Source organism: Meleagris gallopavo, chromosome 1 (genome assembly GCF_000146605.3).
Source record: "Meleagris gallopavo isolate NT-WF06-2002-E0010 breed Aviagen turkey brand Nicholas breeding stock chromosome 1, Turkey_5.1, whole genome shotgun sequence".
NCBI lineage: Eukaryota > Metazoa > Chordata > Aves > Galliformes > Phasianidae > Meleagris > Meleagris gallopavo.
In genome coordinates, this window is record NC_015011.2 from 22,424,802 (window position 1) to 22,441,522 (window position 16,721).

General features: G+C 42.8%; 1 protein-coding gene across 1 annotated transcript in view; it reads right to left on the bottom strand.

The window, feature by feature from the left end:
- Positions 1-4,430: 4,430 nt before the first annotated feature.
- Positions 4,431-16,721, bottom strand: part of WNT16 (Wnt family member 16) — an 18,689-nt gene continuing 6,398 nt past the window's right edge. Inside the window, exons 3-4 of the mRNA XM_031552128.1 lie at positions 14,778-15,122; positions 4,431-7,950 (exon numbers count right to left, since the gene is read on the bottom strand). Coding sequence (XP_031407988.1) covers positions 7,486-7,950; positions 14,778-15,122 — 810 coding nt within the window. The 3' untranslated portion in view covers positions 4,431-7,485. The remainder of the gene's footprint in view (positions 7,951-14,777; positions 15,123-16,721) is intronic.

The following is a 16,721-nucleotide window of genomic DNA, read 5'->3' on the forward strand; positions in this document are numbered from 1 at the left end:
AAAGGACCAAGTTAAAGTGGCCTTATTTTTCAGCTCGTGCCAGAGCTATCAGAAAACACAGCTTCATTTTTAGGTAGGGCCAGCTTGAACTTTCACTGAAACTTAGTCAGTGTGTTATAAATTAAATTGTTGGTATACAAAAAATGGGGGATGTTATGGAATTTATTGTAATCTCTTGGAGTTTTATGTCATGAGTTCTGGTTTAATCTTCAGAAACTTCCATTTAGTACCGTGGGAATAAAGCCACAAAGGATTTTTCAGGGACCCACAGTGTAAGTGGCACTCAAATGTTCCTATTGTTGATATGTCTTCTAAGATGAACTGAATTGCGTGCACTAAAAAAAAGTCAAGCAATATTGGGAATTGCTTTGCAAGTCAAATAACCTGTGATGTCAGAATAAGACTGGACTCTGAGCTGTTCTGTACGTTTAAGTAGCTTGTTAAATAATGTGGCTTTCCCTCAAGTTTAATGTAGAGCAGCAATAAAAGCACCTTATGTGGTGAAATTGTTTTTTGTTAAATCTTTCATATTCTCTTGTTTAGGAGGATGTGTCAAAATCCTATGTATCTTTTACATCAAATGAAGTAAAACACCTCATTTCTATCCATTAAAATGAATAAATTTTATTTAATAACATCAGGCTATTGTGGAAAACTAATTGCAAAGTCCTGGAATTTTCACATGAATAAATTTTTATTTGTAAGTAAGCTGGTATTGGTTATGCTGCTATCCAAAGTAATAATAGAAGAATTTGGAAGATACTTAGCAGAGGCTTAAAGGTGGAAGTGGGTTTGGTGAAGGCTGGGTGGAGAGTGCATCGTGGGTTTGGTGAAGGCTGGGTGGAGAGTGCATCTAGGAATCCTTTATTGTTTCCTTGCACTGCTGTCTTCTACGAAATGTAATGGAGGACATAAAAGAAGCCTGGCTTTAGTTCTAGCTTTTGTCTTTAGATTTGTGCCTTCTTTTTTCCTGGCCATCAGAAGCAAGCATGCATGTTATGAATATTTAACCTGTTAAAACTGGGTCTACCATAAAATATTTAACTACTGCTTTTAAAGCAATAAACAGTTTAATAATTGTTCTTAAATCATTTAATTCTTGTGATCTCTCCCTCCTTTTCCCTCATTCTCTAACTCATATCCTCACAGCTGCATCCTTTAATTATATTTAATATTTCAATTATACAAATGAGCTCATTTTGGCCATGAAAATGAGAAAAAACAGCAAGGTGATCCCATGGTCTTTTCTTGACTTGCCACAAGATGCAGTCATGCCATCTCATTCTCTACCTTGAATGACCTAGTCGCACCATTTCCTTCTGTTGCAATAAGCTTTGTGATGCTTTCAATAAACAGAACTTCAGTAATAATGCATGTTTCAAGTAAGTGACGAAGAAAAACTTTGTGTGGTTTCTCCTACATCTTGTGGTATGAACTTGCTGTTTTGTACAAGGAGCTTCATGCAAAAGTACCTGTATGACAAAGCCCCAGGATACGTCTCTTCCTACATGAAAGGATGAGAACATCTGCAGCGCCTTGAGGTCAGGGGTGCAAAGGAAGGAAAGATGAAGATGGGGAGCATGTCTGCCTCAAAAAATGTGAGTAAAGGGCAGGACACAAGAAAGTTGTGGCTGTTTTCTCCAAGGAGCACTCAGCTGGGATCCAAGCCACCTGGAAACTGCTTCGTTGTCAGCCACAGCTCTCAACTGCTGTGGTAGTCCTCTTTACCTGTGTGAGTCTTAAAGAAGCTGAAGATGTTTGCTTTGGAATGCCGTCTGCATCTCTCCTAGCATCAAACATATTTTTCTTCTTGAAAGAGGAGAGGCTTTGACAGCCTGACTTGCTCAAGTGCTGGTTCAGAAAAAGCTTTCTGTTGCTTGGCATGTCTTGTTTTATAGACATTAATGTGGCTTTTAGTTCCCTCAGATGTTGATGAGACTAGAAAACACTTGTGTTCATAATAGCTCCTAAACTGTTTGGATTATCTGCAGTTTAGAAGCCAAGTGGTAAATCATGAGGAGAAATAAAGTGTTAGTGCTGCATATATTGACAGGATTTTCTGTGCACAGATGGAAGGGCCATAGCCCCTCCATAAACTGGCTGGAGTGGAGCATAGGCTGGAAGCTGCTGGGAAGCTTTTCCAGCTATCAGATCAGTACAGGTGGTTGTGTCCTGGGCCAGATACCTTGTTTCTGTACTGCTGTACTGGGGATGTGAGGGATGCTGCTTCTTGCTTCCAGGGCCATATACCAAAAGGATCCAACACCTGGGCTTAGCCACTTCCTGCAGCAGCCTCTGTGAAGGAAGAGTTTCTTGTCTGAACAGGCAAAAATAAATACAGAAATAAATGATGGAGCAGAGAAAGAGGGAATGTGCTTTACTTGAGATATTTCATTACATTTCTGATTGTTTTATCTGTGGCCTCAGAGATAAGGCAGCCTCAGGCTGGCTTAAAACCAATTGTAGTTTCTCTTCTCTGCTCCTGCAGTGTAGTCTCTTTTATCCTTACAGCCAAGATATGAATTGACCTTCATAGGCCTGTGTTCCTCAGGTGTCCCTTCCAATCGTTAAGTATCAATCTCGGATAAGTGTGATAATGTACAATCCAAATCTTTGCTGAAAATTAATGATTACTTTTTATGTCAATTAAAAATTGATCACTGGCCTCAAAGGCACTTAGTTGTATTTTTACTTACCCTCTCATTTCCTCACTAGGAAACGTCTATCCTTTTAAAATCGCCATTGCAATAGCCTGTTCCCACAGAATGGTCTATTCCTTTCTTAGGGCGTTGGCTGTAGCAGGATGCAGCCCTGTTGATGTGAGAAAAGCACTCCCAGCTGAGGGGAGGTCTCCTCTTTGAGCTTCATTGATAGTGGTGGAAGGGAGTACTGTTTTCCACAGAACGCAGCCTGACTATTTCTATGATGCTTCAGTGATCGCTTCTGGCTAATTGTCTAATTTGGCCTTGAATATCTTAACATTGTCTTTATCAGCACCGCTTCATTTTCCCAAGTATCCTGGCAGCTGAATCATTCTTTCTAACTGGAAAACTGGGTGGATAATGTCTTTTATGGCTTTTATATCTGCACTCAAATCTGCACACAAATCACTGCATGCTCTTCATTAAATTTCTGATCCCTATGGACAACCTGAAGCATCTAGTTAGCTCTGTTCCTCTAGCACTACGAAGCAAGATGCTTGGATCAGATCCTTAGTGTTGTGATTATGGGAATTGGCAGCAAAATCAGCTCAGGGAGTTACCACTCCTGGTCACCTCCCTAAGCCCTTACTGGTTGTTATTGCTCGGTTTGAGGCTACAAACACAGCCAGAGCTCTTGTTTGTGGTGTTTCTGTGAACCGTATCACTAAACTGAACCGACCCAGGGGTCAGGGCAGGGCTAGCAGTGCAGACCCTGCCGTGTAACCCCAGCCTGATGCTCCAGATAAGATAAAATAGTTGGTGTTATCCCAGATGATATATACATCCTATAGAAACTCTGCACATTTGACATCAAAATACTGTTTTGGAAGTGTTGAGATATGATAACGTCAATTTAATTTCTTAGATTATGGAGCAGATTAGACTGTGAAAGACCGGGATGCTGACTTAGCTGTCAGCTGGTTTTCTGCTGCTGACATGAGGCACAGTGCTCCTTTCAGCACAGACAATAAATGATCATCTGTGTAAATAACAGTGAGTTCTCTTTTTAACCTCCAGTGTGTTGGCAGGCTTTTGCTCTAGAAAGAAATGCTCATGAAGTGTCTTTCATTCTTTTTCACATTCAAATGCACATTTTCAGGTTTTTGTGGATAATACCTATAGAAATCTTACCAGTCAGAATTTTCAGTGTTTTAAATGGGACAACCTGATATGTGTAGAACTTGATATTTAAAAATAACAGAATAAGAAATGAGAATTTGATGATTCTTGAAGAATTAACAAGGAAAGCATGCAGCTCATTTAAAATTACGCTGAATGTCATAAAAATAGCAGGACTGATGGGAAAATGCCATGGCCAAACCCTGAGGAAGGCTGTGATGTTTCAGCTCGTCTGCAAGCTCACCGGCAGCAGAGCATTCCAGAAGGCCTTTGGCCCTTTTTGTTAATGAAAATTTGGTTCTTTCTTCCATTGAATTAATCTAAACTCCATATGTGTGACAGCCTTAGCTGTCCTGACTTTGTCTGTTACACCTCTTTGCTGCCCAAGGGAGATGCCATCCACCTGCAATGCGCCCAGCCACGGACTCCACTTCTTGCCTGTGCTGGGCATCACCACTGTGCTCTGGTGGCTCAGAATGAACTGCAGCCTCATGCTCCGGCCTGCAGTGCACCTCCAGCCCCAGTGCTGACACAGTGACCAGAGAGCATTTCATTCTCTGCTCTGTAAGCCATTAATTAGTTTACAGGACCATCCGTGGGATTACACAGCTGTCAATTCAATATGACAGCAGACCCTGGCACAGTGTTAATTTCTTAAGGTAGTGTATTTCAGCGTTAACACTTTGTATCAATCAGTGCTTTCACGTTAGTTAGCTCTAGCATTCGTTTAATGTGGAGTTCACATTTGTCCTTTGTGAAGGGAAAAAAGCATATTTGATTTCCTCAAATGCAAACTGCAGGAGCAGTTTAGGAAAAGTAACTTCATGCAACTGACTGCTGTGGGCTTTGCCCGTCCTTGAGCACTGCACTCAGCAGCACCTGCCCAGTGGCCAGAGCTGGGATGGTTTTGCATGGACCCGCCTGGAAAGCCAAGATTTCATGGGTAGGCAGACAGATGATGTCTACAGTATGTTACAGGCTGAGACAAAGAGTGTCTCCTTTGGCATGGCCTGCTTCAGTGGTAGGAAAAGATGGTGTTCCTCAGCCTCCAGTGCGTGCCCCGTGCTTCAGCCAGCACTACAACTCTGCTCTGAGAGCACACTCAGTCCAGGGCATTTCTGTTCTCAAAGTGACACTTAGATTTTCATTTCACAAAGAGGACACCATTATCTGCTCTTCAAAAAATAAACCCGTGGCATTTTTCACAGGTTTGCTACTTTTCACAAACTGCTGCTCATTGCACAAGGGGCTCAGAGATAAGGCCTTTCTCCCACTCAAACCCTCTTGCTCAGATGAGCAAACACAGTGACTTAAAGAGAAAGGATGGGTTGTAGCAAAGCTTCAGCTCCCTCGTATGACATTTGTTCAGCCATCCCAGCTTTCATAAACTACGTTATTGTTTCATAAACCGTGTCCCTAGATCTCTTTGTTGTCTTTTGTCATGCTCTGAAAAAATAAACTCTTTCCCCTTTCAGCCAGAAAAAAAAATCTTTTATTAATAACATTTATCAACAAAACCATTTTTATTTTACCTTTTAGATCTAGGTGACTGCTCTGCAGCCTCAAATAGGAGCTACCCAAGCAGGCACTGACACCCTGAATGCGTTGGCCCTGTCACAACTGCCCCACTCCTCAGTGAGATGCTGATGTGCGTGCCCCTCCTGCTCCAATCCACAGAAACGGCCCTTTGAGATCTCTTCTCCTGGGCAAATCCCTGAAGCTGACCTAGTGTCCAAAAACCCTGCACTATTTCCTCCTCATTATCTAGCTAGGTCAATGCAGTGAGATTTGCCAAAAGTGGAGATCAGTCCCCAAAGAACCAGTACTACTAGAACCTAAAGGACTTATTCTCTTCTTGATACTCTACACAAGGCAGCAGCGTAACACAGCACAGGTTTTGTTTCCTTCCTCCTGACCTACGCATCCAATTCCCCAAACAGTGATGGGGAATCCGGTCACCATCTTTCATGAGAAAATAAATGACAGCTTTGAAAGCCTCAACCAAAGTGTCTCTACAGATACATTTCTAACAACTGCCTGCCCATGTGGAATGAGTTAAGGGACTGCAGCCCCTCAGCAGTCCTCCTGTTGTCAGCAGGAGTCCCGCCACTTACCAGTGGAGCCAAATTTCACTGTATGCAAAACGGGTTGAAAAGAACAGAAAAACTATACAGGATAGTAATTAATGATCATTTAGAACAGCAAAATAAGTGCTTCTCGTCACTGTGACACCAGTGTCACCACTGTGTCAGGTCAGTTATAACTGACCTGATTGTAAAAAAACCAAAACATTTCAGTAAGCCTCTGAATAAGTTCCCCCTGCACATGCAAATAAAAATCAGTTATAGGCTGCTGCAATAGTAACAAACATCAGCAAATGCCAAAGGCTGCAATCTCAGCACATTCGTTTTGGAAACCTCTTACATAACTTGCATAATTTAAATATTTACAAAATATAAACTTTCTCATCTTATCAAAAATAGGTCTTTGCACAATTAAACAACAGAAATCCTTTCCCGTGATGCTTTTTTAAACCAGGAATTGTATCACTGCATAAAAATAAACAACCTTTTTCTGATGTAAAATAGAATTAAACCAACATATGGAGGGGAGAAAACGTTATTGATAACAGTTGAAATATTTTAGTGGTGTGAGCCAATCCTTCAGTGACATTGTGCATTGAACTGACTTGGGATACTAATGAAAAGTTCTATTTGTAGCTCCTGTAAGAGAATGTGATTGAAGTGTTAAAAATCTCTCATTTTATGACAGATTTATTTGGGCTGAGTCTCACATGGCTGTGAAAATGCTGGTGAGACCCAGCAAGATGGCTGAAGATGGCAGGTTAACACATACAGTCCAACACTGGGGTGATGATGGGTTGATTGCAAATTGTGCACTTGGGTGCTGAGGAGATACCAGTGAGGGATTGCTCTTCCCTCAAATACCAAGCTGTATTTCTGTCCCTCCTCAGACCTGGCCTTTGTGCATTTGAAAGACAACTTGTACAAGACCCTGAGGTTGCTATTTGGCACACCATGCTCACCACATTCACTGAACTGTGCTCCAACCCACCCCAGCTGTGGGCACAGTTTGCTCCAGGCCAATGGGCCGTCCCCTCCTATCCCACCTCTCCATAGGCACACACGTTTCTGGGTACCAGGAGCTCTTCTGCACATCACACAGAGAGCTTTTCAAAAGATCACTAAGGAAACGCTTCAGGATGAACAGAATGAACAGCATTATTAGTATTATTTTTTTTTGTAAGACTGGTAGAAATGAATCATACAGCAGATCCATCTGATGTGTCTTACAAGCCTCCTAGCCCTTCATCCTCTGGCTAATAAGATCTTGGGTTCTCTGCACTGTACCTACCGACCACACCGATCTTCAAGATGTTGTGGCTATTCAAGTCCCAAAGAGATTTTAACTCTAAAACCAAGATGGCTCAAATGTGCCACTGGGAGTCTGTTGCTGTCCCTGTGTGCAGGCTGCTCTCCACTCGTGACTTTCATACACCAACTGTTTGGAGTATGCCCTGTTTGGCGATGCCCGTTCTCCCGGAGGCGAATCCCCCCCAGTCCCTGTCCCAGTAACTGCTGTCTGTGTGGCAGCTATGCGCACAGCCCGCTGTGGGGCGATTTGGCTGTTTGTGTGCTGAGCCCTACTTGCAGGTGTGTACGTCCGTCATGGTCTCGCACCGCCGGCAGCGCACGTAGCAGCACCAGATGAACTTGCACTCACACCTCTCCACATGCCTGACCACGTGCGTGTTGTACCCGCGCCCGCAACACAGCAGGTTGCAGCCATCGGGTCCATCCGACGTGCGATTGCATTCCCTGCCCTGAGTCCCAGGGATGCCCAGTTTCTGATCTTCGACGCAGTAATTGGGCGATTTGTTCACGTACAGCAGGTCTTCTTTCTGGATTGGTATTTTTCTCTGGCTCTTCTCTTTCCTGCGTAACTTTCTTTTCAGCTTGTCTGATATCTGTATGCTGTTTTCATACTTATCCTTTAAAAACCGGCCAATCTTTTCAAAGGAGGACATGGTTTTCCAGCAAGTTTTCACAGCGCACGACCCAGAAACACCGTGACAACGGCAGTCCACTGACATCAGCTTTGCTACAGCCTGAAAGCAAAGGGAGAAGACATTTGGACGCAGTCTTTCATTCATTGGGAATACAGCCTGATACCAGTAACCCAGATGTCTCTAATATTTAATATTGCTACTGCCAGCCAGACCACAGGAAGGTGCATTTTATGAACCAGGTTTCTACCTCCAGACTTCCAGCACAAGCAACCCAATGGCAGAATGATTGAGGTTGGCAGGGAGACCTGGTATAACCTCTGCTCCATCAGGGATGCCCAGTGCAGCATGCCCAGGACCACATCCAAGTGGCCATTGAAGATCTCTGAAGAGGAGACTGCACAGCCTCTGGGCAGCCTGTGCCGGTGCTCAAAAGATCTCCAGAAATGACCTACATATGCACCTTGCAATGGCAATAGCTAAGTAGTATATAAACGCCAATATTAGAAGTTTGTATTTCTCACTAGCTTTTCTTTCTGAAGAGCAAATGGCCCTTTGTGACCAGTGACAGAAATGGCTTGAGGTGCCTTAGGAGCGTCTGCGTGACCAGTGTGGCCCAGCAGCTGAACCCACAGATTGCTGGAGTGCCCTGGAGCACAGTAACTGGGTACTCTCATCCCTGAATTGCAAGGAAAAGCCATGGAAGGAGACACTGGGGCTCAGCTGAGAGACCTTCAGCTCAATCTTCTGTAGTAAATCTGAGGTGTTTCTTACAGTGACAAACGCTGATCTTGAAATGTAGGCATACACATACTACAGTGGGTTTCCACTGTTTCCAGTGCCCTTAAATGTCGCACATCTACGCTCAGATGAATGCAAGCACAACAGCTATCCAACCAACAGTGGAAATCTGCAGCTTGTGTTAAGCTTTTGCAGTATGCAAGAATTTTGGCACATTTTATATGAAAGCAAGAGTCCAAGAACTTGAAACTGTAAACAACCAATAACTTCCTTTATCTGGGACTGTAATTCAAACAACCAGCAGACAACAATTAGCAGACAACCAGCATAATACTTCCTTCTAGAACAGCTAATAGTCATGGGTATAAAATTATACAGTTAGTCTTGTGACACATTACAGTTAGGAAAAAATTAAGGAAAAAAATAATCACATACAAGATACAGCAGAAGGATAAGGTATTATAATTTGTGCTTCATTTTACCTTTTCATTTTTTGTATTCTTTGTAGCCATCTGTGGGCTCACATGGGCTAGTGGTTAATAGCGTGTAAAGCCATGCTACACTATTGCTTTTTATTGACCTTCTGTCTCACATTTCTTTTCCAGAATAAAGGTAGTTAGAAAATGTAATGGGAAGAGAGAATTTTAGTTTTTCTTAAAACTTCTCATACAGCAAAGCCAATACAGATTCAAAATATTTCTCTATGGAGGAAACATTAAAGAGGAGGAAAGATAAAAAAAATATCTTCATGCTATTTATTAAAGCTCACCCGAAATCTTCAGCTCCTTCACAGCACCCACAGATAGTAACCACTGACAATCTATGTTTTCCTCAAAATGTCTTAGAAAGAAAAAAGAGAAAACAAACCCTTCTAACACCCTTAATTTTCCTAGGGGAAATAAGCTTAATTTCTGCCTGTTCTCAAGTCCAGATTTCGTTCTGAGAGCAGAGCCCTGGGAGCCTTGATTCTGATACATAGATATTATAAGCAATTTACAAACAGAAGGGATTTAACCTATTTTCCAATTTCTAATGATCATTTATTTGCACCACAGCAAGTAACTGAAGTGCTGAAGTAGTTTGAAACCACATTGTGCTGTAAGCCTTGTAGTTACGGATGCAATGTTAGTCTCCACTGCAGAATGACAAGGTGCTAACTAGGGAAGAAACAACGGAAGGAAAACACAGGGTTTGGTTTGAAGGAAAAAAAATGTACTATGACAAGACACAGTAAAACCTGGATGAGGGAGAATGATTCAGATATTGTCTGGGGAAGTCCTGAACATGTCTGCTAGGTGTTAATGGAGAGTGAGTTCCATGTGGGCAGCTAGCCCAGCAGTGACACTCAAGAGTCTTTCTCCGAGGATAAATTAATGAAAACTAAAAAGAAACAGATTCTAAACAGGAGTGGAAAATGATATTGGAGTCTTGGGTTAATGTCAAAGTATAAAAAAACAGCATACATTAGCTGTATACGAAACATCGGATCAATGTGAATGCTACCAATATACATCTGTGTGGAGTCATTAAGAATATACGCTGCAATCACAAACATTTGTGTTCTTGTTCAGCATGGCCTTGGCTTCTTCTATAATGTTTTGATGCAATCTGCTTTCAAATGATCGATGGTGTCATCACAGTTGTGCTTGACCCCAGGTTACTGCTTCCCAGCTGCTAGAATGGGCAGATTTTCTGGGTGGACGGCAACATATTTTGGGCCAACTCTGCTGACAGCACTGGGAGCTGACATTTGCTTTGGCTGATTACAAAACACAGGCCTGGACCTCAGGCTGTCATGTGAACTCCATTAACAAACTCCAAAAGTTGAACATCTGGCAAAATTTAGAGACTGGGAATCTTCTTTTGCTTTTTTTCTTGGAAACAAATCTAATCCAGTACCTTCAGAGCTGACACAGCCTTCTGTGGGGACGTGGCTACAACACACTCTAGTGCCCAAAGAAGCATAATTTCCAGCTCCCCAGTAGGTACTTGGTGTCCCATCTCTAGGTTCACATGGGGAATATTTTCAGTTATTCATGAAATACTGGGACAGAAGTCTCCCTAAATAGCAAAACTTCGTACAGATGCTAGGATGCACATTGCTGATCACACAAACACAGTGGACACGTGTCCACCAGTACAGGCTGGGACAGGTTTTTGGTTTCCTTAGGTTGGTCATGAAACCAAGAAGGCTGTTTGCTAGTGAGAAATGACCAGCGTAGAACCAAGACAGGTCTATGATGGTCATATTCAACCACAAGCCCACACGCTTGCCTTTTGCTGACCCTAAGTTGTGTTGGTGCTGGCAGAAGAGAAGAGTTAAAGTGTTAAACTGGACACAGTGATCAACACTGATCTGTTTTAAAAATAACCTAAAAGAAGACCATTTTTAGGTGACTTCCTTTCACTGATCTGATGTAATTAAGAGAGGGATTGAAGGTATGGCTATAACAGGCAGATGGGCAGAAAGCAGAGATTTGGCTGCAGCTGAGTGTCAGCGGAATTGTACGTAATCTGTGTACCCCTTGCTACCAATCACTGCTGAATAACTCCAGGTCAAGCCCTCTGTTTGCAGTCCCTATTCTCAGCTGTGAGGCTGGGACTGTGACCACCTGCTTTGCAGTGAAAACCAGCAACTGCAATCAAACATCTTAATTTAAGGCACGGACGGATGAGGAGTACCCATGAAGATAAGCACATATCTAACAGAGGTTACACTCAAGAACAGTTGCAGACTACTATCAATCCTCAAATACCAATAAAAATTAACCCTCTGAGGAGCTAACCTATTTGCATGTTAGAACATGAGTCCTCCAGGTCAACACACTTCACTGGTGTGTAATTGAACAAGAATTCTGCCATCAGTGGAAAAATATTACTACAATAGTACTTATTGTTTTTATAAGGCAGCTCACATATGCATATCTAAGTACACTGAACATTACAATGCCAAATGATGAAGAATAATTATAGCAGAATAAGGAATGAAATATGGACCTTTTGAGGTTCAGGTTAGTACTATAAACAAAGCACAACTCAGTCAAAGTATCATTACTCTTTTAGAATTGATATACCTTGGGCTTAACTGTGAAATGTAGAGATGTTAAATGGGAATGGGAAAGGAACAAGCATACTATTTCCATGAGTTACTCCAAACAAAAAGTATTGTCCCTGCAAGATTGCTCTTGCAAGACACACAATTAGGAACATGCTAGTATTTATTACAAAAGGTCATAAGGTACCAAAATGTATTGCAAAACATCCTTTCTGTAAGCCCCAAAACACGAAGGTCAACATTTTCCAACATCTAGTCAAGGATTTTGGATTTAGAAAAATGAAAAGTTCTGCTAAACTTCACTTCAGTTAATATCACTATTAAGAATCCCAAGGACCAACAATAAATGTTCTCCTTCATCCTGGATGATGGTCAAAATACTTACTTCAGCCTACAGCTTGCTATTAAGTTACAAAATATTTATGCATGGAAGCTAACTGAATACTCTGCATATTTTCATCCAAGATAGCGAACAGTAAATACACCATTGCTAGAAAACCATCAAGGCTAAGGATCTTCAGGCTTGCAGTGGATGGTGGGTTTTTCTTTTAAGTGAAGTTAACTTGAAAAAAATGATCATCATATGCACCACATTTTATGAGAAGTCTGAAACCCAACTATGTCCTCAGGATCTGATGGACGCTGATGGGTCACTGTAGATGAGCTGATCCAACTTAAAAGACATTAGCTTCAAAAGAGAAGCTTCTTTTTTAGTTTAGGGAGATGGCAGTGTTCTCTCTTTAAAGCTAACATGACCCCAAACAGCAGAGCTGACTCACCTGAGGTAGGCAGCTGTAACCCAGTGTGGGCATGAGTGAGCTCTGAGTACAAGGGTGGTGCAGGAAGAATAGATGCTGTCACTGAAGGCAAGAGGACAGCAAATCGCTGCTGCTGCTGCTGAGCTAAGAATAGAGGTAGAAGAGAGAACGGGGCTTCAAGGAAACAATCTGTGTCACTGCCACCTAAACTCAGAAATAACATCTCTTTTCCTCCAGAGTTCATCAAGTGTCTTGCACTTTGTCTCCACTGTCACACTTATCTAAGAAAATGCCGCTCTTTCATAGCCTTACTTTACTGATTTCCATGAATTCATTGTTCTTTTCCTAAGTCTCTGGAATGAGAGAGACAACAGAAGTCTCAGTGTACATGAAGTGCAGGTTGGCAGGAGTGGACTAAAATGTCACTGTGGATTGTTGTTCTCTTTCTAATGACAAATATGACCATTAAAATAAAAATCTATATCAGTATTACATGCTAAATGACATGAGTTTAAAGAGAGATTATTTTCTGGAGATTATTAACTCCTCCCTTAATTATTTATCTCTACAAATGTGACTAATAACCTTTTGCTCTTTCTCTAATGAATAACCACTTAATCTCCTCCCCTTTTGCTAATATCCCCCACTACACAACACCAACCACCATTCCTTGGAGATGATTTAGCTGTCCGGCATCTAATTGAACTTAAAGTAACCGTTCTCAGCATCTTCTTAGTTTTCAAGTTTATTTCATAGAATTGGAGAATGGTTTGGGTTGGAAGGGCCTTAAAGCCCACCCAGTCCCAACCCCGTGCCACAGGTAGGGCTGCCACCCACCAGCTCAGGCTGCCCAGGATCTCATCCAACCTGGCCTTCAGTGCCTCGAGGAATGGGGCATCCACAGCTTCTCTGGGCAGACTGTGCCAGGGCCTCACCACCCTTTGAGTAAAGAATTTCCTCCTAACATACAATCTAAATTGCCCCTCCTTTAGTTTAAAGCAATTCCCCTTTGTCCCATCACTACACTCCCTGATAATGAGTATCTCCCCATCTTTCCTGTAGGCTCCATTCAGGTACTGGAAAGCTGCTTTAAGGTCTCTCCAAAGCCTTCTCTTCTCCATGCTGAACAACTCCAACTCTCTCAGTCTGTTTTGATAGGAGGTCTTCAGACCTAAAAAGGGTGTATGTCTCTCAAAGATTTTCTATTTTTCCTACAATATAACTTAATTAAATAAAATATATTACCTCATAACATGTAAAAGTAAGTTTACTTTAAAACAGCTTGCAGTGGTACCACTGTGGTTCTTTTTTGAAATGCTGGCTTACTGTGGCTATTTCCAAACCATATCTGATAGGAAAGTTATTCTCAATAAAACCCAGCCATACTTTTTCTGAAATTTCAGAGTTGCAATGTCGCCAGCAAGCATTAGCAGTATGTTGTCCAAAATCAGAGAGTTACCATTTCTTTTCTTCAGTTACAGCAGTGCCACTGAGCAGAACAGGTTTAAAGAATTACGGGGCCAGAGAGAGCCATCAAATGCTTATGAAGTCAAAAACTCCCGTATGAAGCAGGGAAACTAATTTTAGAGCAAGAACCAGAATGCTCCATCATTGCAGATGTAAACCTCAGCCACCTGATTTTGGACTCACATCACCTGTACTGGCTATTTTTGCCCCATTTATCGGGATTCTCTGCAGACCAGAATAGAGGAACCAATGTCCCACACTCATGCACTGTACGATGGCAGGAACACTTACCCTGTTACCAGGGCTTTGAATTCTGTTAGGAGAAGAAGATCTATTTGAAGCCAACCTCCTCTCCTTCTTTGGTTAATGCCCTAGCCAGCGGGCTGTTTTAAAGTAGGACTGTCATTTCCAACCCATCTTTCAAAAGAAAAGTTTAAATCTCCTTTTCCTCACTGATCCTAGATTATTGCCCACAGATAAGGACCCCAGACTGTGGATCCCAAATGAGTGATGGTTTCCAGTGAGTCTGTTCATTCATCATTAGAAAGAATTAAAAAACCAAGCAATAACAGAACACTACAGATAATAAGGGAAAAAAAATCTTCAAGTAGTATTCTGATAATGAGACTAGTTCAACTTTGCTATGCAATAGAGTATCAATTATCTATTTGTGAGCACTTTGATCAGCACTCCAGAATCAGCTTGTATTTTGTGAATTTTATTTGAACCCATGAAATTTACTTAGTTAAGAACAACTTGATTCTGGGCTTGTAAATGTTGACTTTGGAGGTATCAGCCCAGTTCTTGCCACTTGTACCTGCAGTCAAGGACCAGCCTCACTTGACTGATGCCACCTGTGTACAGAACGAAGCTAACCATGGCTTCCATGCCTCAGCAGCAACACGTACCTGCCTCCCAGCCTCGTTGTTGTGCAGGTTCATCGCCAGCAGCCCGTTGCCACTTTTTCCTGACGCGTTCCTGATGGGTACATCCAGGAAGCTCCTGCTGAAGGACATCCCATAGTGGATGTCGTCGGAGCAGCCGCCCCAGTGCCAGCCCTCGCTGGCCGAGCCCCCGCCCTGCAGCTTGGTGTCACAGGAGCACTCAGTCACGTTTCCTGCGCTGCAGGAGCGGGTCACGGCATGCACCAGCCCTGCTGCCGTCACTGCATACACAAACGCGGACTCCTTCGTGCCTGCAAGGCAATGCAGGGCTGTTAGCTCACGGCTCCCTCGCACTGCATGTTGGCGGAGCTGAGGGAACCGATTTTACCAGCCAGAGCATTATTAAAAGGTAACAGTTCTGAAGTTCAAGTTGTCACAGCTTGGTCTCCAGAGTTAACTTGTTTAAAGAAGCCGTCAATATTCACACTCAGAAAAAGACTTCAGTGCCTATTCATGTGGCTATGCTATTAATTCTGCTGATTCTGGCTGCTCGATTCTTGGTAACTGCTTTCTGAATCTGATTGGGAACTTTATTGGTCAATGAAACTTTTGAGCCAATTAAGCTTTAATCAAAACAAAGCACAACAAAAAATCCTCACTCAGCTTAACCCCCCTTACTATTTGCCCACTCTGATTTTCACTGTTTGTATCAATTGGATGAAGAAGTCAGTTCAGATCTTGGAGGATGAACTTCAAGATGTCAAAATCCCAGGGTAATTTGGTACAAAGCCAAAATATACTTCATTTTCAACTGAGCGAACATTGAGGTTGCCATAACACACAAAACAAAAGGCCCCCAGATTCTTAAACCAGGCAGTAGTTGGGATGGCCCAAGAATATGTTGTCCAAGTGCTCCTCCAAGGGTAACCTGGCCATGGCAAGGACAGCAGCTCACAAAGCCCTTATCTGCTCCTGCTATATCTGCTATACCCAAAGAATCATGGACACGCTTACTTGGGCCTCTCCAGTGATCCTGGCACAATGTGGCACACAGCACCACACACACTCTAAGCAAACCTAAAACCAATCCCCAGCCACTAACTGTAGATAACATTTCCCTGTGCTAATTTCCACTGTTGTAAAAACACCCTGCTATTCCCAATCCCAGTACTCCTGCTCTTCAACTGGAACGTTCTTGCTCTTTTTTCCTTTCCATGTCAGTCTGTGGTGCCAGTTCCATCACAAAACCTTTCCCCGGGACACAACAGTGGCTCAGCCGAGTCACACAGCTGTGGGGCTTTAGTGACAGTTCTTCCCATTGACCAGAAGGACAAACAAGCACTGCAACCAGCCGCATAGAGAAGAGTGAAAATCTTGCTCCCCTCCCCATTTTGGAACATAAATCTCTTTTTATTGCTTATTTTATGATTTTTTTCCCCCACTCCTGTAGTATAAAGTGACAATTACACAAAACTGGGACAAGGTGCTGCAATACTTAATGGAGCTCACCTTGGTGGCGTGTGCTGAAATCAGCGAGCAGCCTCAAAGGAAACCTGTAGGAGTAAGGTCCTTAGACTGCCATTCCATTCATAGTCCCTGTTTGTGTGTAAATCTCAGCAGTTCCATCATCAGTTCATGCTGTGGGAGCAGCGCTGCTCTGGCTGTGCTGAGCGCTACCTCTGACCGAGTGCACGTGCTACGTTTTAAAGTAATTCCTGTTCGGTTTGGGGTGTGAGCAGATTTCTACCTGCAAGCAAGGCAGTGTGTCACCCATTTAGCAATCGCGACACAAGTAAGGGCACAGCAACCTCAGCCTAAGAATAACATTTCAACACAGTTAAGTAGATCTACTTCAAGGCGCCGTCATCCCCGGGAGCGTGAAGCAGAGGATGACAACAGGTAGCAGCAGCAGCAGCTCGGCCAGACAACGCGGGCAGCCCCCGGGGCGACACTCACCGCTGTTCAGCT